Genomic DNA, 27,260 nt, shown 5'->3' on the forward strand with positions numbered 1-27,260 from the left:
GTCTCTTCAGTGGCTCTCGGTCACGGTGTGGAGAGCTTCTCACTTAACCATATGTTTATTGCTTCAGTGGAGTTCTTTAACCCTGTGAGAGCACATAGGAACTTCAGGGAAAATTTAGTTTTTACTGCTCTTCATTTTGGTTTGGAAACAGTGAGAAACAGTCCTTTGTTTTAAGTTACACGGAGATGAGGCATTCCGAACTGAAAAAGTAATGTGACTGTAAGTGAGTCTGAACACAATGAAGCATTCTGTGTGTGTATGTGTATACGCGCACACACACACTGCAGTCTAGGGACACCAGGCCGCGATCTCCCCATCACTGGCAGCTGGCTCTCAGTGCGTTCACGCATACACACACACACATTCTCTACTGAGCAATTCTGTGGAATTGTGGGTGGAGCTTCAGCACTGCCTCAGGCTTAATTAGAATAATTGTACTGATATTTGCATATTGCTGTTGGTGTCTTTCTGCAGCATTCTGTCACAAACACCAATTTTCACACATGGGGGAGACTAGGATAGGACAAAGACCACACAAACAAACACAGTTGTTCAAAAGAAAAAAAAAATCCTTTATTTTTTTTCCATGATCTCTTTTCCCATACATTTGTGGGTAATAAATAGACGGAGGGGGCGGTGGCTTGTGCCAGCCCCTCCCACCTCTGCATCATAATGCTCCGCCCCCACACACTGCAAACAGGTTTCATAGAATTTACAACAGAAAGTTGAATAAAGCTTGACACAAGCTGAAATTTCTGCCCTCCTCACACCTACTCTGTAGTCCCTCTCCACGTCTGTCGAGCTAGAGCACATCCTCAGGAACTCTATATATATATATATATATATATATATATATATATATAAAATTTATATATATTTATGTATTCACAGTTTATGTATTTACACTTATGATTACAAGGAACATGGGCAGAAAAGACGTTTCTACAAAGAAACAATCTTTGCTAAGGGAGAACGTCTCGGCTCTGTACAAGATGCATCGATTCCTTCAATAACATTTTTGACCCTTTTTTTTTCTTAATGATCCCTGAAAAATATCAATACTCAATTTTTCTTATTAAAAAAGATGCATCATCTGTAATACTCCCTGTCATGATAAAAAGCCCCATTCCTTAATATAAATGATCAGAATTCATATCCTGTACAATATAAACATTTAAAAAAACAAAAGGAAAAAAAAAAAGAAAACAAGCAAACAACAGAAGAAAACCAAAACAAAGCCCCTACCCTGTGAGTGAGGCCATCAGAGGGAGGGATTGGGTACGTGGTCTTTGGAGCTCTGGAGGCCTGATGGGTAAGTACAAGCCTGTAGTGTAAGAAAGGAACCTGTACACAAGAAACGTAGACAGAGCGCTAGAAGAGGCGTTAACCTAGGGGAGGGGCTATGCTAGAGGAGGCGTTAACCTAGGGGAGGGGCTATGCTAGAGGAGGCGTTAACCTAGGGGAGGGGCTAGACTTGAAGGGCTCTAAAGCGCTGAGCTATTCAATACTTCTGTACTACAGCAAATCCTGTGCCCTTTACTGAAGGACCTCAACAGCTCAGCCAGAACACCAGACACTTGGAGAGCTTTCACTACTACACACACACACACACACACACACACACACACACACACACAATAATGAAGGAAAACAGCCTGCCTTGGGAAGATGACCTGTTCGAAATGACCCAACACCCAAATTTGGCACTATGATTGGTCGCCTCTCCTTATAAGTTTTAGGTTATGTACGCCGAGTATCTTGACTCCCCCACAAGGGCCATAAAGGGAAAGTGTGGTGCAATTAGGCTCAGGGGCAGGGTGTAATTAGCATAAGGCGAATCAAACTACATAGCAGCATCACATCACCTGGTCACACCACACCTCACACCTAAAGCAGCACCAGAAAACTCAAGGATTCTCTTTCAGAAAGAAATGTCCACTACTTGATGTAATATTAATACTAAACATTGAGTGTTTAACTTGTGTTTTGTGTAAGAACGTTGGGTCCATACCACGCCAGAGTGCTGGTTTCTGCTTTTGACAGTGGGAACAATGGAAGCCTGGACAACCACATCACACCACACACCCAGTAATAATACACTGACTCCCAGTGAAAACGAAATTCACACTGAACACAACTTGCATTGGCCGCTGCAAGTTACTCGTCAGATGCTGGACTTGGAACCTCTCTCTCTCTCACTCTCACTCACACACACACACACACACACCACTATGGCAACAGGTGCTTGGTTTACAAAACAAAAGTTCCACATCGATGTTGTCATGACTGACAATATATAGCCACCAGGTGTCAGCGCACACACGCACACACGCAAACAGACACAATTAGAAGAAACAGGTATTCAGTTTTGCTGACCATAGAAAACATTGCAAAATGTGACATGTCAAAAAAATTCGAAGTAGTGTACTGTTTGATCTCCAAGGTCCCAAGCCTAGACTGGGGTCTGTAGGCGGAGCTCAGGGGGAGATCTGTCGCCTACAAAGACCCAGGAAGGTCACTCGCTCTCAGCGCCTTCAGCTAGGCTCTGAACGTCCACACAGTCCTTCACAACACACAGCATCAAAATGAAAACTGAGCCAAAAATCCTGGACCCACCCACCCACCCGACACGACCCCAGCACGAGTCATGCTCCACCCTGGGAAAGCCATGTGTGTGGCCCAAGAGCAGAATTGTGCGTGTAGACAGAGTGACTGGTGTGGGGGTGGGGTGGGACAGGAAGGCAGGAAAGAGGGGCAGCGTCCAACCCAGAGATACCCAGACCGTACGCTTGCTGGGGTGGGGCTACAGCTCCTTTCTACCTGCACACGAAGCATAATGGAAGCACGGTAGAAAACTGACGTGGTTGAAAGAGCACCTGGAACTCGTAAACAATCATGACACGTGTATAATATATAAAAGCCCTGGACACTTAGCTGCACTACCTCCAGTGGGTGGGAGGCTGACCACACCCCCCACCAGTTGACCACACCCCCTCACCAGCAGCAAGGGGACGGGCGTCTGGGTGTCTGGGCCGGGGGATGGGAGGGGAGGGGAGATGAGACGAGACGTGCTAGTTTAAGGTTCCTCTGCAGTTCTCTGCTCCACACAGACAAGGGATCTTCACATCCTCGATGGGGAACTTGTAGTCGTAGGTGATCTCCTCATTCACATGATGGGCTGTCGGGAGTAGATCACAATCTTCTTCTGCGACTCCACAGTGATGACCTTGGCATAACAGTTTGGCTAAGAGAGAGAGGGCGCACACACACACACACACGTAATGAATAAGTAAATAAAACCAGTGGCATATAGTTAAGGCTGAGAACACACAGTCTGTTAAAGGTCCACACATCTCACACAGTCACTACAAACCACTAAATAATGAGTGTGTGTGTGTAGGAGTGGGTGGAGCTAGGTGGAGGTGTGTGTGTGAGAGAGAGAGAGAGAGAGAGAGAGAGAGAGAGAGAGAGAGAGAGAGAGAGACTCACGTTGCAGCTGTGGTTGATGAAGCGAGCGAAGTTTCCACACTTGGTGGCGTCGATGATGGTGTCGTGATCCACGCGGAACATGTAACTGCTGCCGATGCCCTCCTCTTCATAGCGCTTCTCCCGCATGTCCGCAATCACCTGAGCGGTTCACACACACAGTACCAGTTGTATTTCCAACAGCGCCCTCTACAGCAGATCTGAAGTAAGCACCGCCGAGCTTCATTTATGTGCTGCTCGAGCCCAAGAACCCTGCCAATCAGAGAGCATGCTGTTAATCTTTCAAACGCTCCAGTAGCCTCGAGGCTTGTTCACCTGTCTGATATTCTGGCCGACGTATTCGATGACCATCTCGTCGGCGGCGATGGGCTCCATGGCGAAAAGGCCCCAGTCGTGGATGTGACTCTTACAGAAACGGATCTTCTTCTTCCGGAACTAGACAGAGACACTGCCAGTGAGGACGGAACCGCACAGCCCACCACTGAGGGTGGAGGTACTGAAGGAGGTGGGGTGGACGTGGTGCGGGTGAAGATGATGGACGTGGTTGTGGTGTGGTTGGAGGTGTTGAATATGGAGGGGGTGGTGGGGTGGGTGGAGGTGCTCTGTGGCTGCAGCCTTCTTTCTAACCTTCAGCTGGTTGAACTTGAGCAGGTCGCTGTCACAGCTGAAGGACGACAGCAAGCGGCGCTGCTCAGACCGGCGCTCCGACCCTGCTCTGGTGGAGGCGTGGGGCTGTGCGGGAATACTCCTCCCCTGTAAACGCGCACGCACAGGAGAGTGTCAAAGACCTGAAGAAATACACAGCTGTTCCCATTTCATAACACATAGTTCAGCTAATCAATCAAACAAGAAGCCCCGCCCATGCTCCACCCCCCAGTTCTGGGACCTCTCCACCCTCACCCAGTGGGCCCCCCGCATGTAGAAGGAGATACACCAGCCTCAATTACTGAATGACTACTGACTGGTCTAGTGATTGATGTAGTGATTGACTTGATCTAATGGCTGATTGATCTAGTGATTGACAGAGACTGGTCTAGGTGTTTGATAGTAATTGATGAGCCCAGTGTGTGACAGAGAGTGGTGTCCAGTCCTCTCCACACCTGTGTGTCTTTGTCCGGTTCGTCTGACTGCAGTCGTGTGCTGTTCAAGTATTTCACTTTATCCTTCTTGTCGATCTTGTAGTAGCCCTCACTGCGGGCGCAGCCGGTCACATGATCCCGTATCCCATCTTCACGCCGCTTCCTCTTCAGCCCGGGAACGCTGCCCCAACTGGTGGGTGCAGCCAGTGCAGTTAAGGATACAACTACAGCTACAAAGACACTCGGGCGCGCTCACACACGCGGCGCACTCACACACGCGGCACACTCACACACGAGGAAGGATATGAGGGTGGGGCACCCAGAGAGTGTCGTTCAGCCAGTCGTTGCCGTTCTCCTGCTCTAGCAGCTTGTCGTAGGTGATTTTCAGGTATTGGATGTCCTCCTCATCGATGCCATCGTTCCAGATGTCGTACAGAATGGTCATCTCCTCAAACTCCGAGCGGGGCTGGTAGCTGGGGAGGGGCGGTGACCTCACGGGCGAGTGCATAGAGCGGAGAAGCTCCTCCCAGCTCCGCCTCTGCCGCCGTGTCTTCTGCAGCGGCTCCTCAAAGAGCAGGTGGCTGTGGACAGGGCCGGGTGGGACGTGGGCGGGGCTGTGTGCGATGTGGGCGGGGCTGGAAGGGAGAACCGTCTGGAGCGTGTCTTCCTGCAGCACTTCCATGTTCGGACCCTTGCCAGCATCTGGGAAGGGGTCAGGGCAGGGCGCGGAGAACAGCTCGGGCACAGGCACGTCCAGCGCCAGCGAGACCGTCTCTGCGGGACTCTGCAGGACGTCCTGAGGCATTGCGGCCGCGGTCTTGTTGGAGCGGGGCCGCCCGGGCTTCCTCTTAAGCGGAGTGGCATCTAAGGGCACAGGAAGCTGGATCAGTGGGACGGGGTGCTCGGCGGGGAGGCTGGCAACGGCAGGCTCTGGAGCGGATGGCGGCGAGCTGCAGGGAGCCATGGGCAGCTCGGGTACTGAAGCAGCAGGGAGAGAGGGCGCAGCGGGCAGCAACGGGCACGCAGCACTGCCCGGCAGGCGAGCCAGCGGAGACGAGCTGAGCACGGGCTCTTTGAACACGGGCTTTTCCTCCAGGCTCCCCGAGGAAGCCTTCCTGTGGACGGGCGGGGCGGCGGAGAGGGCGGGATCTGGGAATGCTGGGGCGAAGGTGAGGTCCCTGCCCGGCGTCCGGGGGATGCCAGCGCTCAGGAGCGGGGACTGCCCGGGGTACGAGAAGGGACTACCAGGGATGTGGGGGGAGCTGAGCGCCAAGCTGTTACCTGTCAGCGGGGTATCGCTGCCCGGCGTGATGGGCACCGTCTCAGTGCTTTGAGACTTACCCAGGCCCTGTGGGTGCTCCAGGAGGTCACGACCCGGCGTGCGGGGGATGTCCTCGTCTGTCGGGAGTCGCGCACGTCCGGAGAGCTCGGGCAGGGGCCCTGGGGGGGGCAGGAGGGTGTGGCAAGGTGGGAGAGGATGCTGAACAGAGGACATGTGGGCTGGGACCTCCACCTCAGGGGGGACAGGGAGATCACGTCCAGGTGTCCGGGGAAACTCCTCCTCGGTGTGGATCTTGGGACGCACGTCCAGGTCACTGTCGGCTAGAGACCCCGTCGGGGTTGGGGGCCTCAGGACGCCCGCGCTCTCCAAACGCTGCTCCGTCAAGGAAACCTCCAAATCAACACTGGGCTCCTCAGCTGTGAAGAGGACAGGAACCTGTGTTAGCACAACTTCACAAAACCACAGACTAGAGACCAATCAACCGTTTCATTGGCAGACATATCAGTGTGATCAGAGGGGCGTGAACCTGGCGGTCCTTTGGGCGTTGGCGGCAGCAGGTCCTTCATCACGGCCGTAACGGAGCTCACCGCTTCTTCTGATTCGTCTCGAGTTGCTTCACACTCTTCCTCAGGAGGGGGGCCAACAGGCGTGCTAGGAGCCTTGAGCTCAGAGTCTTCCTCAGAAGATGCCGGAGAAGAGGATGATGATGATGATGTTCGCACCACCTCTTTTTCTTCATCGTCCATGTCCATGGCTACCTCGTCCTCCTCTTCCTCCTCTCGCTCCTCCTCCAAGCTGGAGTCGTAGTCCGAGGACATTTCACACTCAGAAGTATCTGAGCTGGACGACAAGGAACTGGAAGCTTCTGCCAAGAAAAGACATTTGGCCATCGACACACAGCAGTTATACAGAGCACAGAAGAGGTTCATAACCGCCTCTCTCGTTACCTTCATCAGACGAGTCAGAAACACTACCACTGGCATCAGACTCACTGTCACCATCATCGTCGTCATCGTCCACCTCCTGGAAAAGTCCATACAGAGATCAGACAAGCCAACATGCTGTCCAGCAAAACTTTCTGAATTTTACTTTCCGAACCTGGAACGTCCACCTCTGGGTTTTCTTCAGTTTAAATAATCTGTTTTCTAATGTGATGTGTTTTCTGAACACTCTTCAGTGCACTTTGTAAAGATGCCACATAAACGCTCCTCCCATCATTACCAGGTTCTAGTGAACTGACTCACTAGCTGCCTAACTGACACACAGCACCCATCAACATCAGTGGTTCAGATGTATATGTATGTTCAGATAAGTGGACTCTCTGAACTACTGACAACTTTACCTGTAAAACAAACAGACATTCGCCCTCACATCCTGCCAATCAAAGTCCAAAGCCAATATCAGAGGTCTTCAACAGTCCTTTTGAGATTGGATTTCCTGTAGGAGGCGCAGGTGCTCACCTTGCCAGAGGACAGCCTCTCCAACGCCTCCTGCTCCAGCTCCTCTGCTCGATCGGACAGGGACGATTCTTCTCTGCAGGATGTCTCACCCTCCTCTTCCTCCTCCTCTTCCTCCTCTTCCTCTCCTTCACTATCCAGCTCCACAGGCCTGGCATGCCGTCGCTTGGCAGAGCAAGCATCAGTGTCCAGTCTGGTGCCCTCACCAGGTAGGTCACCTTTCTCTGACTCTGGTAACCACACCCACCCAGTCAGTCCTGCTATAGGCTGCCCACTGACATCAGTTTTACTCTAATCTATCTCTAGAAGAGCTACAGGTGATCTTACCCTCACCTTCATCCTCCAGTTCATCGTCTCCGGGTGTGGACGGCCGCGCCCTCTTGTTATCTGCAGTGGACGTTGGATCAGGGGGTTCTTTCCTCTTCACCTGAAAAAACACAAACAGTTTTACTATTTTTTCCCGACACTAAGGGAGCACCAGCCGTGGCAGCAGACGGCACGGGCTCGCACCTTGAATGAAGGCAGCCGAATGGCGCCGCGCAGGCCGATCGCCATGCCTATGCCATCGTAAGCCCAGCCCTCGCCTTTGCTCCACGTCTCCAGTAAACTGGACGACAGCGTCTCCTTCGGTTTGGCACGCTCCTTCTCTTCCTCCTTCACTTCACCAGGCTTCACTGGAGTAGAGGTTGCCTGCAGGGCAAACACACAAACGGTCATTTGCCGACTAGCTCACTGCCTCGGTAGATCGCGCTGGGCTCCGCGAGGCGAACGGAACTCGCCATTATCAACTCTGAGGGGTTTACTCTGGTGCTGTTAGCATGTGGCAATGACTGGTTGTGTAGTTTATGTACTTCTGACCAACAGATAACTTACAAATGCTAATTTAGAGACTTCAGAAAGTGCGTTCACCGTTTTTAAATGTCGAATAATCGAGAACGTCGACAGGAAGAGCCAACGATCACCTAGGAGAGGTGGCTCAAGAGCCCGCGAGCTAGCGAACTATTTTGGTTAAATAATGTTGCTAATCTGGACACTAACTTTAGTGTATGTATTAACGTATAGATAATGTATAGAAAGTTAACAGAAAACAAAACTAGAGCTAGATAAAAAGCTATAGATAAAACACAACTGGCTGATATCCTTCATATATTGGGGCTTTCACATGACCTCAGGGCCCAACTCATAATAATTGGCTAAAGAATGTTAAATAATAATAACCTTTATTTAAAGTCCATTTATTTAACCAAGAAGGCAATGAGAAAATGTATTTAAAAATCTCACTGGCATGTATACATTTATATTTTTTGGTAATTAAAAATGTATATGTAATACCTGCGGCCCAATGTGGTTAACATGTAGAAACAGTAAATCTGCAGTGTAGAAGCCAGAGAAACAGGAAATCTTTGGACTGAGGTCCTTCATCGGCTGTACAAGCTAAAGTTTCTGAAGTTGTAAGATGTGAAACCCATTTATGTTAAACAGTGGATGTTTAAATATGAACATTAATTCCATTGGGTTCTAAAGTTCATTTAGAACTCACTTATCATCCTACAAATAAAACAGTGGCTAACATTGTACTCAGACATTTTAAAAGCCTCCAGGGTGATGCAGAGACCACATCTCTCATCAAGAGTGAAATAAATGATCATTCGGATACCAACCACGGTAGTGTAGCTTCACTCAGATGTGTTTAACACAGCCACTAAAATAACTGGCACACAAGGGTCAGTTTTCATCCTCCATTCCCCCATGCATCACTGTGGGAGTTGTCTATTGTGTTACTGTAAGAGATGTAATCAGCTTTACACGGAGAAACCAAGAGACGACTATCTGTTTCATTGAACACCTTCAGACCATCAGAATGAAGGATTTGTCGTTTCCTGTAAAAAGGCTTTTTTAATAGACTTTGCATTAATGATTGCATTGTCATTTTTTGCTATGGCTGCAAGTGAATTTAGTAAACGTAAAGGAAAAAACTCCTCTACAATCTGGGAACTTTAGAACCCCTTGGGATGAATGTTCTGATTTAAATCTTCTCTTTTGAATGTAAACTGGCTCCTCCTCCTAGAAGTTCAGAATCACTTTGCTTGCACAGCTGATGAAGGTCTTCTGTCTGAAATGTTTCTCTGGAAACCTTTTGTACTTTATTGCAGTTTTTTCTTTCTCACTCTCTCTCTCTCTCTCTCACACACACACACACACACACACACACACACACACACACACACACACACACACACACACACACACAAATATTATTTTCAACCATACAAAGTCTCACCTTAGCAGAACGTTCCTTCTTCTCCCACCATTCATCAAAGGCCCTGAAGGCCACCATCTCCACCATTTTGCGGTTGAGGTCTCGCTTCATGATGGCCTTCAGCTCTTTGACTAGGACCATCAGCACCCCGTCCACAGTGACTCTGTGAGGGTCCTCCTTCTGAGGCTCGTAACCAGGCGGTGGGACTGTGGGGTTGAACTTTGGCATGCTGGGTAGAGGCCAGGTTTGCCCATGCCCGATTCCTCCAGCAGGGGTGCCAATCATAGACAGGGGCTGGTAAGGACCTCCGAACGGCATGGCCCCCGCACTGGTCACACCCCCAGCCCCGGCCATGAAGTGCGGGTACGGGTATGGCCTCTGGCTCTGTGCAATTCTGGTTAGCATTTGGGTCTGCATCTGGAAGGACATGTGCACACTGCCCCACTGGGGTAGACAGCTCACGAGGTCCAGCGGCACCACGGGCACCATGCCAGGGGGGTAAGGGGGCAGCGGCGGCAGCATGGGGTGAGGTGCAGCCATGTGCGGAGGTGGAGGTCCCGGCACGGCAGAATGAGGGGGAAGATGAGGCAGAGGTAAAGGGAAACCGGGTTGTGGAGGGTGCAGAGGAGGGAACCCAGGCGGTGGGATCGTAATGGTCTGCGGAGCCGAATTTACAACAATGCCTTTGGCACAGTCACCACTGCTGATGGCCGTGCTGGGCAGCTCGTCGTCTGAGATCTCCATGTCCTCCCCAGATGACTGGGTGCCCTGTACAAGACAAGACAGCCCATGTTAAAACATGTCACAATATTAGTGAGTTTGGATTTCAAATAGGACACTTAAGCAGTTTAAAACCTCAAATAATAAAAAAACAATTGCAATTCCAATGTTTATGTTTGTGAATAATTCTCTAGATCATTTTATGTTTATGTTGTCAAAAATATTGGCTTCATTATTGGATTTTGGAATTACAGAAAGAATTGGAAATGTAGACATTATATCACTCTGTTTATAAAAATGTCTCATTTCAAACAAATCTCATTTTAAAAATGTTATGGCGATAAAAATTATTTTGAGTCTACTAAACTTGTTAGGGCCTTTAAAGGAGCAATTCATAATTTTAGCCAATGATTCTTCACATTACAAAACATTATACTGCCACCTAGTGGCCTGGATGTTTCATACATTCTGTACTATTTTTTTTTTTTTTTTTTTTTACATAGCTGTCTCCATGTAGGGGACCTGCTCTGTGGAGCATAAACTTGTTCATTTGAATACTACAGAGCACTTTGATTCTTCATCTCATGAGCTTTCTTTAAAAAAATATATATATATAGTAAAAATAATCACTTTCACACATATTGTTTGCTACTTTTTGTTAATAAAAATGACAAGTGCAAAAATGACTTTGAATTGCATTGTGGCTTCTGTTGTCTTATATTCTACAAACATCACTTAATATAGCAAAACATAGCACATCATGGAACTCTGTGTTGTTATTGATTACAAGTTCCATAGCCAACTGTGGTCTCTGTGTTGTTATTGATCATAAACTCCTGAGCCAACTGTGGTCTCTGTGTTGTTATTGATCACAAGTTCTTGAGCCAACGTCTGTGGTCTCTGCCTTAAAAACAGATTGAGATGGTGGTGCGCTAGTGAAGCAGGAAGCGCAACACTAAATGGAGGCACAGGCATGCATTGTTTTCTCTTTTAGCACCGTGATCTTGAGTGTGAAAGAGGAAGTGAAAGTGTTCTGTTCGCACCCAGCTCAGCCAATCAGCTTGTAGTTCACGTGCAGCAGAACAGAGCTGGGGACTCCTGTGTACTGAGCCCAAAGTTTGCTTTGGAGCGGTTTCACCACTGAGCATGAGTGCTGTTATACAGAGCGGAGAATATTAAATACATGTTTTTCTTATGAGGTTATATGCCATGCCGAATTATTCATGTGCACAGAAGAAGCTTGTATAGCCCACTGATTAAGTCCCACAGGAGCCAACGGGAGGACACAGTATCGGTTTTAGGGATGTGAAGAGACTTCCTTTTGTAGACTTTCTGATATGTTCTGGGGAGGTGGTGTGTCTGAAGCTTTTGTTTACATTTCACAGTATGTGAAAGGCCTTCTGATTGGCTAACATAGGAAACATGTTTACCACAACAGAACTTGAGAGTCCGAACACTGCTACCTGCAGAGGGGCTTCAAAACTCAAGACAGTGAATTCTGCGTTACAGGCGAGATAAAACTGAACACCATTCACTGTTAAACAGCTGTCAGAAACTTTAACTCTCCTTACAAAGTCTTATCAAAACTTGAAAACATTCTGGTGATTTAAATGTGACACTCAAAATTACTTCATACCCTTGATAATTAAAAATTATTTATTTTTTAACATATGTAAAATAAGCAGGAAATAAAGTTGCCTTTTGCCTTGGACTGTGTGCATAAACACAGGCAGTAATAATACTGTCCCATCCCTCTCGGGTAGCTAACACCACTGTGGACTGGAACTCATAAAATGAGCACACGTGAACAAGCCAGAAATCCTGTTCCTCGTCAGAGGTGGAGATCAGGCAGTAAGAGTAAGTTTTGTTTTTTGGTAGATTTCACAATTTCCTGCAAGGCATGAAAGCAGAGGCCCCAAGTTTAGCACTGGCACATGTGGTCTGCTGCACTTCCCCGGCTTCCCCTGGGTCCTGAATCCCTCCAGTTACACACACTAAACACTTTCTAATAGTCCTCTTACCATTAACTAACAGTTAAACCCTTTGAAAAAGAAGGGAAAAACCCCTTGTTTGACAGTACTCTGCTTTTTAAAAGTGAGACAGTGTAATAGACACACATTGGGTGTGGGCAGATTAAACAGCAGCTCTGTGGATAGTTGGTCTTACCGAGTCCAGTTTGTCGGTGGGTGTGCGTGGTCCCCCTGTGCTGCTCTTGTGCGTGTTTGGGGGCGAGGTGCTCTGGGATTGGAGCAGCAGAGAGGCTGTGCCTGGGATGGACTCTTCGGAATCCGAGTCGGGCAGTGGTGTGGGACTGATGTCCTCCAGCCCAGTGCTGCAGGGCCGAGGCAGACAAGGAGCAACGGTGGCAGGGGCGGAGCTACAGGGAGGGATGGGGGACATCTGAGAGGAAGAGGAAGAGATGGGGCTGCCCTCCATTCGCACCTCGTTGTCCGAGTCTCCACGCTCGTTCAGGAAGGGCAGCTTCGTCCGTTTCTCCTTCAGGAGCATCTCGATTCGCGAGTCCAGGCTGTTACGCTCCGCCTCCAACGTGGGTGTGCCAGGAGAAGGGCATGGCTCCGGTGTGCAGGCGGGGGGCGTGGCTGGCTGGGTCTCTGGAACAGGGGGCGGCTCTGGGATCGGGGGCGTCTCTGGCCGGTCTCTGACAGCTGGGAGGTCAGGGGTTGAGGGAGGCGGGGCTTGAGGGGTCCTCCTGTAGTCCAGCTCGCGTTGAAGAGGCTGGTGGAACGGGGGCTCAGGGGGGGGGTAGGCAGGGGGCAGGGGGGTGGGGTAGGGAGAGAAGGCAGGCTTGAAGCTCGGCGTGACCGGGGGTGGGGGGGTATTGGAGAAAGCAGGGGAGGGGGGCTCGGGCGGTTGTTGCTGTTTGAAGGGTGTCTGCTGCTCTGTGTTACCACGGAAACCCCCACCTGTGCCATGCACGTAGTGTCTCTCCGGACGTCGGTTGTAGGCATCCTGAAACTTGGTTTCATGCCTCCTGGCCTTATACCCCCCTGACCCCTCTACACGGCTGCTGTGGTAGGCGGGCGTGGCCTGTCGGCTGGAATAGCTGGAGTCCTGAGAGTAGGGGGTGCCAGAGGGGCGTGGCGTGTGGGGCGTGTGGGGCGTGTGGGGTGTGCCCTGCGACTGCGGCGTGTCCGGCCTCAGGCTAGAGTAGGCCGTGTCCAGGGACATGGGTGTGCTGGTGCTCCCAGCGGTGACGGTCCCCCCGGCGACAGAGGAACTGCCTTCAGACAACCTCCGCAAAGGTTCGCAGGCCTGGACACAGCACAGGCAAACATTCCACTCAGAACTCTGTTACAACACAACACAGACACACACGCACACACCTAACCTAACCTAACAACTTGTGTTTTACAAGGTCATTGAACGAAAGGCAGGAACCTTCACTGATGAACAGAAAAACGAACAGCCAACGTTTTTCTCTCCATATCACCACTTACACTGACGCATGTGGATTAGAGAGGAACGTAATGCACTGCAGTGGCAGTTAGAAGCTGTTCATTAAACCAGCAACTTCATGACTGATTTCAGTTGATATCCTATGACATTGAAGAATCCTGTACAGTAAATTACACTTTAAACTCTATTAGTACTAAAACACAAGGCAAGCCCAAGGCTGGTGCTTGAATTTTAAAAAGTTTTAAATACAGAGACAGAGGAGTGACCTGCAGTGTTCAGCGTTTTTTCTTTTTGGTAGTTTGATTTCCTGGATTCTGAGCCGATGTAGACGATCCATTCCAATACTTGTACTTTCATATGACACCAAGCGTAAGATATAAAGATGCACCCAGCCACACATTACCTTTATACCACCACTAAATATCAGTCAAACCCCTCACACTGAGATGATACTGATACTACGGCACATTCCCATTAACAACACCTGCATGGAAAAAAATTCTCTCCTCTGTTCCGATAAACAACAACAGAATAATGATGAAGTGAAGACTAGTAGACTAATGCAGTATTTTAGAGGTTTGTTTACCAGCAGAGCCTCGGCAACACAGTGGGGAGACACCTCACACAGTTCCTCCTCACCCACAGGTACTGTGTGAGGGGTGAAGCTGCCGTTGACCAGCCGCTGGAAGTATCGAAGGCGATTCTCACCTGAAAAGGTTACCATGGAGATCAAGGAGACAGGCACAGTTAGATCTGTTAATGCCACACTGGTTTGTGACTCTGCCAAAGACTGAAAACTAATGGTGGGTAAAAGTTAGCATAACAGCTTATAACAGTAACATCCCGAAAATGTAGAAATGTCCATGTAAAGCTACTTTACATCAACATATAGATACATACATATATACACACATACACACACACTTCAAATTCAGTTAAAACCAGTTGTCAGGTGTTCTCGAGGTTGTAAACTAGGATGTGCACTGTCTCTTTAAGAGAGGAGAGTGCGGCTTCGCATGTGAACTTGCCTCCAGGTTCTCACATTATAGTGCTGTGTGGATTCTCTCATCTTTCCAGTGTAGAGAACACTAACCTAACTACAGACTAATCAAAGCAGAGCTCCTGATTAATTTTGTCACATTGCCTAAATGTATATTGCTGGCAGTACGCTAATGCTCCTAGTGAGACATCAGAAATAGCGAACCTTTATTATCGATTAAAACGCGACTTTTCGCCCATGCATGACACTCATTACATTCGCAGCTGTAGTTTACTAGCGCCGGTAAATCGGCTCCACTACAGTCACATGTTACGCATGTTACCAGGCAACCGCTGTCAATTTACAAACGTGACGGGTCAACATTAAAATGAGCCAAGTAAACTCATGCCTTCCTAAAAACGTATTTTAGTTCGAGTGCAAAAATTACCCTTGGATCGTAAATGTTGGGCGTGGATTGTTATTTTTAGGGTATTTCGGTATTGCCTTCTTTACCTTTAGGGTCGAGCTCCACGTGGATGATGTTACCCATCACAGACGTGTTGTGCAGGTTCTGTACCGCATCTTTTGCTGCTCTTACGGACCCGAACACAACTTTGGCTATTCCCAAGTGCTTTTTATTCTTCGGATTGTACAATATTTCCACCTCTTCTATGTCCCCATACTTCTTGCACATATCAGTGAGGAAACCCTCTCTGATGTTGTCGTTCAACCTCGCAAAAGTGACCTCCTTTGGAGGAACACGACCGATGTAACATTCGTCGATCTGCAGAGAAATTAATTTTGGTGCGTTATTAACCAGGAGTTAAAAAGTTCTCCGTGGATATAAATCGAAAATGGAATCACGTTGTCGGAGCTTTATTTAAGAAACAAGACAGTGTGGTTCTCCACATTAATCCGTGCATTAACAGGCTGTCGCCCAGCCTGCATGAATGAGAGGAAGAGCCAGGACTTCCACCGCGTTTAGGCCAACTCCTTCAAAACAAACGCATGCTTCTGTCAGCCCTGCTAGGGGGTGTGACAAGCCTACCTTAAATTTTGGAACAGGGAGATCCGTCTCCTTGTATTTTGTCCAGAGGCGACCGATTCTCGGGTCTCTGACGATGTCCACCGGTGGAACTCCGGAGTTCTGCCCAAACCGAGCAAACACGTTACGAGCTGAACTACGTTGATGAAGCTGCTTAAATCTGTCAGCTGATGAGCAGCTCAGAAGCCCTCACCACCGCGTGCTCTAATATTCGCTCTTATAATTAAGTAATCAACGATGATCAACCGTAACGTGGACCGATACCCTGGACAAGACACGTCAGGTGCCGTGCGGAGCGAATCTGGCGCGCTTCTAGCGCGAGCTGCACCGTATCCACTCCGCGCAGCACCACGCTCGCGACTACTGCCCCGTCCCCGTTCGGTCGTGCTGCTCATCCTGCACGCGGGTTCGAGGGGGTTACTCACGGGCATGCTGAAATTCTGGCCATCGTAGCGATACACTTTGTGCGGACCTCTTCTCAGCGCTGGGTCAATCATCAACTTGTAACTTCTCCAGTGGTGACTTCGCCTCTCCGCCGCACTGTGCTCCATGCCGTTCGCCAGACCTACACAGAAACGTGTAAACACCACACGCGTTAACACGCGTTAACACACTCCAGCCACACGGCACAAAGCGTCACGCTCGCGTCCAGCAGTGCCGTGGAGAGCACGGGGCTCGGGAGCGGATCCCAGTCACCGAAACAGACGTTACAGGGGCAGGAAAAAAAGAGAAAGCTTACTTGAACTCTGCCTTCTGCCGTGATCTTCATTTCCCCTGCTTTTTTCCCCAGGTCTGGACATTTTGTGTCCGATCGAGTAGTTTTATAACACACGGGTAGATCTGTAAGCGTTCGCTGCTTACATTACATGGTTTAAAGATACTGCCTCCTTTTCGCGAGCCAACACATATTGTGTGCCTCTGCACGGGCTTTCAGTCTCTCCCACAATACACCACTATAGCGCCTCAGCCTCCCGTCCCGCAGCACATTCGCCAGGAGCCTCAATAACAGCATTTCTTTACACGACACATTTAGAATAGTGCCAAAGTGTAATCACGTTAGATAAACTCGTATGTGCATAATTCGTCATGAAATGGCTGCCCAGTGATCGCGCTTAAAGAAATAAACAACGTTTAACGACGCGTTGAATCTGCTTGCTAGATTTACGTGGACGCCAAATACAAGATGGACATGGGTCCAGTGTTAGAGAGGGTAGCAAGGACTGGTTTGGGACACGTTTTTCAATAAGAAGCCGTGTCATAAATGACAAAACATTGTGCCAGTACTTAGCACATAGATACCGAATGTGATTTTACGATCGAAATTCCGGCAGACATGCTACTACGTAGTTCAGCAGGAGTTTACCCATTAAAATGCAACGAATCGTTGCCACCACAGAATTCTTCCATTTACACGGAAATAAAGTGTCGGTTTTTGTTTTGTTCGGTAAACCCGAGGGTCTCGCTGGCACGTCCATGCCGAACATTGTTTGATATTTTGCGGTGGTTGGGCAATTGGCTGGTGAGGAGCAGAGCCTCGTCTGGCCAATCAGACGGCAGCGGCGGGGCAGCGTGCGCTATTAGAGGCACGAGCGTCAGTCTTCCAACAGAGAGCTGAAAGGGTTGTACACTTGCGCAGCCATGTTGACTACAGTGGACTCAATGGCCAAACTGGGTTTCCTTTGTTCCTAAAGGGATCTAAAGCTTGGTTTCATCATCTCTTCATGGACTATTTGAAACATTACAGTGTTTCTGTGTACAGGATTTCAGAAGAATGAAGATTAAATGTTGGATCATATCCTGTTGATATTTTTAAAATATTTTTTTCTCTTCCTGGAATCCATCTTTGTCCTAGCAAACTAGGTCATGGCACACCCATATAACTATTTTCTTTCTAAAGTAAAATGTTAATGAATAAAACAGCTTGTAACTGACTATGTAGCTGCTTTAGCAATGTTAAATACACATGAAAGTTCTCAGCTGCCCTGAAGGCCCTACACTAGGCAAGGCCAAGTGTGAATGTGTCTATAAGTAAGTTTATCTTTATTGTCTTTGCTTATGTGAAAGGCTGCAGGAATTATTGTATGATATTGTATATAATTAAAATTTGACATTTTATGTAAATTAGATGAATACTGTTTTTTTCCTTTTAACTGATCCCTCAGGCTACATAGTAGCTCTGAAGCAGCTTTTTCAGTACATTCAGTTGCATGCTGTTTTTGAGAGCCATTTAAATTGATTGCTTCTCACATTTCAACAAACAGGGCAGGCCAGAGAGAGAAAGGACGATTGGCCTTTTGCAAAAATGCTGAATCACAGGTATGATTGGTAGGTTAATGTGGTTGTTGGTACTAAACCTTTCACCTTTAATAATACCCAGCCACAATTTCCAATGTTAAACAAGGATTTATACAAGGATCATCAACCAGACCCACATTTAACCTCTGTATTCCTCATTACCTGTATCTGAAGTATAAATGTAGTTTTAAACTACAAATGTGGAAGCCTCTGTCTAAAGACAGTCCAGTAAGTGAGTATGTAGTCTAAACCTGTCTGACCTTCTGTCAAGGACACGTCTGCATATCTGCGTAGTTTTAATCTCCTAGCAGCACACTGCCGCTGTAATCCTCGGCAGAATGTCGACAGATCATTCAAACACACAATCATCAAAACTTCAGTGGAGATATTTACCTTAACATTTTGTTGAAATAAATTTATCAGGCCTATACGCAGAAGAAAGAAGAACGTTTTCATTCCCGTGGTCGGATCCTTTAACATTGTGTTTTAAGAGGGGGTTGGGTTACAACGCCTAAACGGAGGAAAGCAAGAATAATCATTTTTAAAATAACACATCACTTAACCATTTTCCTGCCTTCTCATCTTAAAATAACGCATCACTTAACAAACATAACCAACTACGCAGCCTCTAACGAATGGAGCAGCTCGAAGTCTCGAGACAGAATTTGTTAGAGTAGTATGCAAACCATCCCCTCGTGCTCTTCCTGAGGCAGGATAGAGACATGCATGCACTCTTCATGTTTCAGAGGCAAGGCGAGACTTTCGCCAGACCCTGGTCTGGTGCGGACACCTTACTTCCAAGGTAATCATTGATGGAACGTTTTAACTGGAGACAAAAGTGAATGATGTTCATTTGTAATCTTGCACTGAACATTTTTAACATTTAATATGTATATCATTAATAGCGTTGCATTTTTTTAAAGCCAAAAATAATCGTAAGTTACAATCTTCTTAATAAAGATATTTCAATCGATAGGTTTATAGTTTATTTCACTGTTAAGACTTTGAGGTTAATGTATTCCTGGTAAAGTATCCTTTTTCAAGACGATCATTGTAACCATAATGGCAGTACTCTCCGCGTTACCATTTTAATAGCGCATTCAGGAGCCGCCCAGCGTTAATGGCTGCTGTGCTGTTCTTTTTCAAAATGGCTTCTTCACAAAGGAGTGCACTGAAAGCAGAAGGCGCAGCAGCCATGCATGGGCGAGGCTGCCTGTCGTAACCAAGGGACTCGCATCTTCACATGCAACCACTTCCATTTTTACAACACACCCTAACCATTACGGCTAGCAGTACTAGACGTTTGAGAAGTCAGGACGTTACATAAAGTTGCTGCCTGCGTAGTAATATTTTTTCCGTAACTCGTGCCCGTGTCGCGTGAGTAATCCATACAAACCCTGTGGCCAACAGAGCGAGCCGAGCATTTGGACGCGTGCCACCAGATCGGGACGACTGCTCTCACATAGCCATATAAGGACGGAAAGCAGCTTTCAACAATCTGTGGCATTTCAGTCAGCAAGCACAAAGGGAACGCTCGTGCTCAGCTGTGTTCTCGAGCCCCCCTTCAAGAATATTCGATGCAGTAACTCGATGTGTCCACGAGCAAAGCAGAGGATCATTTGATGTGAAGCATGCAGGATGAATTCAGAGTAAGGCATGGAGGAGAGAGAAGGGAAATTATTTTGGGCTTTGGCACATATCATCTCTTCGGGTGATACTACACTATTGAAACACATATCGGTATGTGGTATGCAAACTGTATCGCCCTGTTATGCGCAGTTAAGGGCAGCTGAATTGTTCGGTTTGTGTGGGCTGTCCACGCTGTTTACATCTCCATCTCAGGTCTCGCACTCCTGCCTTTGTTGGGCTGTAGGTCAGTAGCAAAGGGCGAAGAAAATCGACGCAGGCACAATTGCACAAGATCGTCCACCGGCACCAAAATCATGAACTCGTGTTTAAATGTTTATTTGTCGTGGTTGCCAGTGCATGCGCTCTCCTGGCGATTTTGTAACGACAAAAAATGTCATGTTAATTTGAAATCGTGCCGGAATGTGCCAAACATTAGCAGGGTGCATAAAGGACACTCTAGCCCTGTCTTTTACAGTTGCAGCAGGTCATGAGGCCATTTCTACATTATAGCCCACATATGCTGGCTCACAGGAAGAAAACAATCCTTTCTTGTAGGTACGCGTTAAATGAAGCCAGCCTTTCTGCGAGAAAAGGACAGGAACACCACAGATATGTAAAACAACACTCAACCGCAGTCTGGCGTCTCCAGCCCGAATAAAGCAGACGGGCGCATGAGACCCACTGCGCTCGGGAGCTGTTTGCCAGGCGAGCCGGAGCGGATCCATGGCAGGAATCAAGATTACTGGTTTTGTGATAACGCCTCTTTCTGTGCGTTTTCGTGAGTAACCTAGAATGTGCTCATCTGTGTAGCTGCCACAGAAAGGCTGTATATTGCTGTTTTATGTGGTGTTTCTGTTGGACATACTGGGACCGAGTGCACGTCGGGCTTTCACGCACAGTAACGCTGCAGCGTTTTCTATGACGTACAGATGTCCGATAGATCATAGGTTATTGTAAAATGTAAAATGTTCAAAAACATTTTTATATTTTTAAATAGTAACCAAAAGAGTGACGTAGGCCTAGTTGAGCTTTTCCTTATTCTGGGTCTCAGGGTTTATCTATAAACTAACATTTACTACTCTTGAATCCTGTTGTTTTTCTGAGAAGCAGAAACTGCAACAAGGGCTCGTTTTAAATTTTGAGGAAATGCAGCCTGTGATTTTAAGAGGCCTATGACCACTCTCTCTCTCTCTCTCGCTCTCTCTCTCTCTCTCTCGCTCTCGTCCTCTCTTCTATATACACACTTTTTCCCGCTCGTGCGGTGAACTCAGCTATGGCTCCCTCGTGATTAAGGCCGCGCGACAGCAGTGCTGTATGGGTGAACTATTAGTGTTTTATGGGGAAAAAAAAACACCTATTCTGAGGGTAAACGCATTTACCAGAAATGACCTCATTGTGATTGTAACGAAACAGGAATGTTTAAGATCCCACGGAGTAAAATGTAGTAATCGGTAAAACTATAATTAATTTAGCTCCCAGCTCGTGCCAGTGCGGGCCTGGTGTGTTCGTTGAGCAGTAAGCGGAGGGTGCACGTGTCTCTGGGCTCCCCCTGCTGGGACGTGTGTACATGCTCGGTGAGGAAATGGCTCGCGTGTCCTCGGTAGAGGTGGGAAACTGGCTCTTGGTTTTGGTCACCGTTTACCGGGACAGCGCTGTACAGGACTGAAAAGAAGTAAATGGACTTTATATGAACGGTTATACCGTACCTGGCTTGACGGATGGGGAATGAAGAATGTGCTCGTGCTTGTTGGACACACGCGAGTCGAGTAGGCCGTGCCTTTTTTAAATGTATTTTTGTGATTGCGTACTTTGAATATTAAAAAAATGTCATCTTTAACTGAATAAGAACAGATTACGTCTTCGATACTCAAATGTTTCTTTCACTTGAGTTTATTTTATGCAAAACGGAATAAAAAAAATTAACATATGCTATAATGTGCTGCTTTTTGTGTTTATTTATTTATGATTTTAAACATAGTGTAATACTCTCAGTATTTATTAAGTCACACAACCCAGAGTTTGTGTGGGTGATGCCTACAATCGTCCTATTCTCTGCCGGTGTGGACCTGGGACTGCGTCGTCCTGCAGGTCTCGAGACCGGAGTAGGGGCAGGGAACAACAGCCACGTCTGCAGTCTGGAGCATCGATCTCTGCGCCAGCAAAAAGGATCTGCTTCTGTTTTACTCCTTCATTCTTTTTTAAAAATAAAATAATCTAGTAATGATACAGCAAAAAGCTTTATTTTCATGTTATAATAATAATAATAATAATAATAATAATAATAATGTGACTCAGATTTAACCCCTCCCTCTTGGCAATAGCAAGTGCGCACACACACTGTGGGCTGGACCAAGAGCCCAATGAATGAGTAGATATGTTTCCGCTATGTTTGTGTATGTGTGTGTGTGAGTGAGAGAGAGAGAGAGAGAGAGAGACAGAGAGAGATAGATTGATGCTGTACAGAGCAGGCGTGTGTGTGGCAGGGGAGGTGGTAATTACCCTCCACACCCAGTGATGACAGACAGAGCCAGAGAGACAAGTTGGTGTACTGCTACGAGTAGTGCTGGAGGACTGTCTGTCAGACACACACGCACACACACATGGCCTAGTAACGGAGTATTCAGGAAGTGGGCTGAGGACTGGCGTGTGTACCTGGGGCAGGACTTTCCTGGCTGCTGTATGCTCACTCCAGTTCCTCATGAATGCTGATACCATTGTTCCTGCTAACTGCTGGACTCGCTGACCCACGTCACCCCATCCCACCTTTACCTGGTCAGGCCTGGTCAGGCCTGGCCCGCCGCACCACCTCCTCACAGGACAGAATGCAGAACGGCTCAGGAGCAGGTAGAGGCAGAGCTGTTGGTGGAGAACAGCTCAAAATTGTGATCGTAGGGGATGGTGGGTGCGGAAAGACCTCTTTACTTATGGTCTACGCGAAGGGTGATTTTCCAGAGGTGAGTCTCAATGCCCATTTATGATACTGCATAGTTTCGCAAATGTTTTTTTAAGTCAGTTAATTTATTGATATCTAATATTCACTAACTCTTGTAGTTCACACAGACTGAAACTTGTGTCACAAATATGTAGACATATGAATCACCAGGAAGGAAATTCAATTGCAAAACACGTTAGGGTGATTTACACAGCTCCCAGTGACATGCTGTGTCTGGGTAGTTGAAGATAAGTGGTTTTCATGCTTGGGTATTCACTCTCTTATAAAGATTAATAAAACTCTTCATTAGACTTTCTGAAAGAGACTTTCCCATCTGATTCTTGGTGTTAAGATGAGCTTGGCACTTCCTTTTACGTAAATCTTTACGAGAATCTTTTGCTTCACAGACATACGCCCCCTCCGTCTTTGAGAAGTATGTCACCATGGTGACACATGGAGGGAAAGAGATACAGCTGAATCTTTACGATACAGCAGGTAGGATTCCAGATCCTTGCCCACAGTCCCACACACCTTAGGTTCCTGACTGCGGTGTGATTACACGTGCAGTGATAGCAGTTGTGTGGTGTTTGAGTAGCACCATCCTCCCTCCTCGCTTGTACGCTGAGGCAGTACTAAGACGCAGAGTTTAAAAGAAAAAGGACATTTGTATGCTGTGTATTTGCAGTTACAGTGTGTAAGAGGGTTGAGTCTTTCAGGTACTGTGTCTCAGAGGGTTAAGTCTTTTTCAGGTACCGTGTCTCAGAGGGTTGAGTCTTTCAGGTACCGTGTCTCAGAGGGTAGAGTCTTTCGGGTACCCTGTCTCCGAGGGTAGAGTCTTTTTCGGGTACCGTGTCTCCGAGGGTAGAGTCTATTTTGGGTACCGTGTCTCCGAGGGTTGAGTCTTTTTCAGGTTCCTTGTCTCTGAGGGTTGAGTCTATCAGGTACTGTATCTCAGAGGGTTGAGTCTTTCGGGTACCGTGTCTCCGAGGGTAGAGTCTATTTTGGGTACCGTGTCTCCGAGGGTTGAGTCTTTTTCAGGTTCCTTGTCTCTGAGGGTTGAGTCTTCTGTAATAATGCAGCATTTTGTTCTTTGTTGAATATTTTCACAATTGACTTTTGGTTACAGCTGAATGTGCAACTGTTCCCAGGTCAGTCAGGGTTAGGATGCCATTTCGGTGCAGAGTCTTTCAGCTACCGTTTCTCAGAGGGTTGAGTCTTTGAGGTACCGTGTCTCAGAGGGTTGAGTCTATCAGGTACTGTATCTCAGAGGGTTGAGTCTTTCAGGTACCATGTCTCAGAGGGTAGAGTCTATTTTGGGTACCGTGTCTCTGAGGCTTGAGTCTTATTCAGGTTCCTTGTCTCTGAGGGTTAAGTTTTTTTCAGGTTCCTTGTCTCTGAGGGTTGAGTCTTCTGTAATAATGCAGCATTTTGTTCTTTGTTGAATATTTTCACAATTGACTTTTGGTTACAGCTGAATGTGCAACTGTTCCCAGGTCAGTCAGGGTTAGGATGCCATTTCGGTGCAGAGTCTTTCAGCTACCGTTTCTCAGAGGGTTGAGTCTTTGAGGTACCGTGTCTCAGAGGGTTGAGTCTATCAGGTACTGTATCTCAGAGGGTTGAGTCTTTCAGGTACCATGTCTCAGAGGGTAGAGTCTATTTTGGGTACCGTGTCTCTGAGGCTTGAGTCTTATTCAGGTTCCTTGTCTCTGAGGGTTAAGTTTTTTTCAGGTTCCTTGTCTCTGAGGGTTGAGTCTTCTGTAATAATGCAGCATTTTGTTCTTTGTTGAATATTTTCACAATTGACTTTTGGTTACAACTGAATGTGCAACTGTTCCCAGGTCAGTCAGGGTTAGGATGCCGTGTCAGTGCAGATGAGGCCATAACAGGATGTGGTACTTTGATCAGAGCTCTTGAGGCACCCAGAGCAGACTTGAGAATGCTGTCAGAATTATCGTCTGATACTCCGGTCAGGTGTCGGTTAAAGTGAAACGTCACATTCATGAAGTCTAATACGAGTGCCCTGCTGCTGTCTCAGATTGAAATGTAGGAGGGTAAATTAAACTGAATTAAAGGATGCACGCTTTTTATGGTCTAGGAGACTAATTTGTTAACGTTCATGAAGAAGTGATGTAGGGATGCGTTTGTGCCTTTATCACATGAGTGTGTGTATGTGCAGTGCCATTTGAACAGGAAGTTGGGGTCAGGATGTGGTTTTTGTTTGAATTACTGCATTCAAACACTGCTAGTCTAGATATACAGTTCTGAGCAGGAGTTACTGCGTTCTGTTAACTTCTTAAGGGAAATGTTGTCAGAAAGTACCTTACTGACACTGGTGGTGTTCTCCTTATGGAAACAGAAGACACTCCAGCATGCTCAGCAGTTCCAAATAATGTCATCATATTGACTATAGAGTTGCTCTGTTTCATCTGAGCTCTGTGTGTATGTTCACAGGTCAGGACGACTATGATAGACTGAGACCACTCTCCTATCAAGATGCAAACCTTGTGCTCATCTGCTATGATGTGACAAACCCCACCAGCTTTGATAATGTTCTAATTAAGGTAAATTGGACTTCTCCATGAAATGAAAATGGGTGAGAACGTCTGATTAGTAACAGGCCAAAATCGCACTAAACCTTTTACATGTGGTTAAAGCATCAGTTATTACTGCCAAATCAAGAGAACAGTTGAGTGTTTCAGGACAGAAGGAAAGTGGTCCATTTTTCTGTTTCTTGATCATTACTGGAATGAATAATGTTATAAAACAAACAACACCATTAAACCAGAAGGGCCTGTGTTGATGGCAGTGACATGTGTTCCACTATTCTGATTGTCTTGTAGTGGTTCTTAGACAGCAGGATATTTACAGCATTTAGCTGACGCTTTTATCCAAAGCAGCTTAGAGTTAGTACAATAGAGGGTTAAGGGTCTTGCTCAGTTTCCCAACAGTGGCAAATTGGTAGTGGTGGGGCTTGAACCAGCAACCTTCTGATTACAAGTCAAGTACCTTAACCACTGCGCTTTAATCTAAACAAACCATGTTGTGCAGGGGGTTGTATAAATGTTACATACACAGAGAGTTAAAGGGAAAGTCTGTTTTGATTTTTACAAAACAATTCCATTTTACAAAATACATTTTTTTGTTAATATAATTAATGAGGGACAGTGTGTTGTCTGTGAGTAGCCAGCAGTGTAGTATTTCATCGTCCCGTGTGTAAAACCAGCCACACCCTGCTCTTTATGCTGGAGTTGTAAGCATTGTGTACACAGTTTTGTGTAAAGAAACAAACACAAAATAGACAAGAATCTCAGAACTAGATACGTGAGCATGCCTTCACTTTCCTTTCCTGCTTGTCTGCATCAAAGAGTTGAACTTTTCATGTTCTGCAGTGGTACCCAGAAGTCCGCCACTTCTGTCGTGATGTCCCCATTATCTTGATCGGTTGCAAGACAGACCTGAGGAAGGATAAAGAGCGAACTAGGAAGCTGAAAGCACAGGACCAGGCCCCGATCACGTACATACAGGTGAGTGCTGACCTCACACAGGACCAGGCCCCGATCACATACATACAGGTGAGTGCTGACCTCACAGGACCAGGCCCTGATCACGTACATACAGGTGAGTGCTGACCTCACAGGACCAGGCCCTGATCACGTACATACAGGTGAGTGCTGACCTCACACAGGACCAGGCCCCGATCACATACATACAGGTGAGTGCTGACCTCACACAGGACCAGGCCCCGATCACATACATACAGGTGAGTGCTGACCTCACACAGGACCAGGCCCTGATCACATACATACAGGTGTGTGCTGACCTCACACAGGACCAGGCCCCGATCACATACATACAGGTGAGTGCTGACCTCACACAGGACCAGGCCCCGATCACATACATACAGGTGAGTGCTGACCTCACACAGGACCAGGCCCTGATCACGTACATACAGGTGAGTGCTGACCTCACACAGGACCAGGCCCTGATCACGTACATACAGGTGTGTGCTGACCTCACACAGGACCAGGCCCTGATCACGTACATACAGGTGTGTGCTGACCTCACACTGACCTGAAGCAACCCAACATGTCTATGTCGTGGAGCTGACCAGGCTGTTTAAATGGCTCTTTCACCTTGTGGGATGTTCATGTCTCTATGTGGCGTCTGGCAGGGAGAGGTGACGCAGAAAGAGATGAACGCTGAGCTGTACCTGGAGTGCTCGGCTAAGTACCGTGAGAACGTGGAGGACATTTTCAAAGAGGCCACCAAGATTGCTCTCGCCGCCAACCGCAAAGCACGACATGCTCGCAAAAAGCCACACAGCTGCACCATCCTGTAGGACCAGCAGGGGGAGTCATGGAGCAGGAACCGCCGCTCTCTGGTTGTAGGAGCAACAGTTCTCCTAAATGGCTAAATGCATTAAGTCTCAGGGATTCTAAAAGATGTTATAAGCACTTATTACAAATGGATAAGACAGAGAAATGGCTTTTGATATGTTGTCAGAGCACCAACTGTCTGATCCACAGTATCTGATCTACCTACTGTCTGAGTGGCAGTGATGTCTCAGTGGTGAAGGTACTGGACTGGTACTCAGAAGGTTGCTAGTTCAAGTCCCACCACTGCCGGGCCCCTGAGCAAGACCCAATTACTCAAGTTGTGTTCTGTCACTTTGAATAAAA

General features: G+C 47.3%; 2 protein-coding genes and 1 long non-coding RNA gene across 6 annotated transcripts in view; 1 reads left to right on the plus strand and 2 right to left on the minus strand.

Moving 5' to 3' along the window:
• Positions 1-900: 900 nt before the first annotated feature.
• Positions 901-2,605, minus strand: LOC118242839. Its single transcript, XR_004777079.1, has 2 exons — positions 1,423-2,605; positions 901-1,388 (listed from the first exon to the last, which is right to left on the minus strand). It is a non-coding gene; the product is annotated as an uncharacterized LOC118242839 (long non-coding RNA).
• A 24-nt stretch (positions 2,606-2,629) lies between these two features.
• setd1ba (SET domain containing 1B, histone lysine methyltransferase a) lies at positions 2,630-17,951 on the minus strand. The gene is given in 19 exon segments (XM_035535733.1): positions 2,630-3,169; positions 3,172-3,244; positions 3,490-3,627; positions 3,802-3,921; positions 4,114-4,239; positions 4,587-4,762; positions 4,872-6,263; positions 6,374-6,712; positions 6,795-6,870; positions 7,308-7,534; positions 7,632-7,731; positions 7,815-7,994; positions 9,586-10,332; positions 12,451-13,557; positions 14,288-14,409; positions 15,194-15,464; positions 15,729-15,827; positions 16,151-16,290; positions 16,465-17,951. Coding segments are annotated over 19 exon segments (5,592 nt in total). The 5' UTR covers positions 16,526-17,951; the 3' UTR covers positions 2,630-3,071.
• A 110-nt stretch (positions 17,952-18,061) lies between these two features.
• Positions 18,062-27,260, plus strand: part of rhof (ras homolog family member F) — a 9,908-nt gene continuing 709 nt past the window's right edge. Inside the window, exons 1-6 of one of the 4 annotated variants that reach the window (XM_035535735.1) lie at positions 18,062-19,760; positions 20,205-22,603; positions 22,989-23,076; positions 25,033-25,142; positions 25,971-26,105; positions 26,753-27,260. The exon at positions 26,753-27,260 is cut by the window's right edge and continues 709 nt beyond it. In XM_035535735.1, coding sequence (XP_035391628.1) covers positions 22,352-22,603; positions 22,989-23,076; positions 25,033-25,142; positions 25,971-26,105; positions 26,753-26,920 — 753 coding nt within the window. In that variant the 5' untranslated portion in view covers positions 18,062-19,760; positions 20,205-22,351 and the 3' untranslated portion in view covers positions 26,921-27,260. Of the gene's footprint in view, positions 22,604-22,988; positions 23,077-25,032; positions 25,143-25,970; positions 26,106-26,752 lie in introns of all 4 variants that reach the window. The other 3 variants (XM_035535736.1, XM_035535734.1, XM_035535737.1) reach the window with 3 other exon arrangements.

The sequence above is a fragment of the Electrophorus electricus genome, chromosome 17 (assembly GCF_013358815.1).
Source record: "Electrophorus electricus isolate fEleEle1 chromosome 17, fEleEle1.pri, whole genome shotgun sequence".
Classification (NCBI taxonomy): Eukaryota; Metazoa; Chordata; class Actinopteri; order Gymnotiformes; family Gymnotidae; genus Electrophorus; species Electrophorus electricus.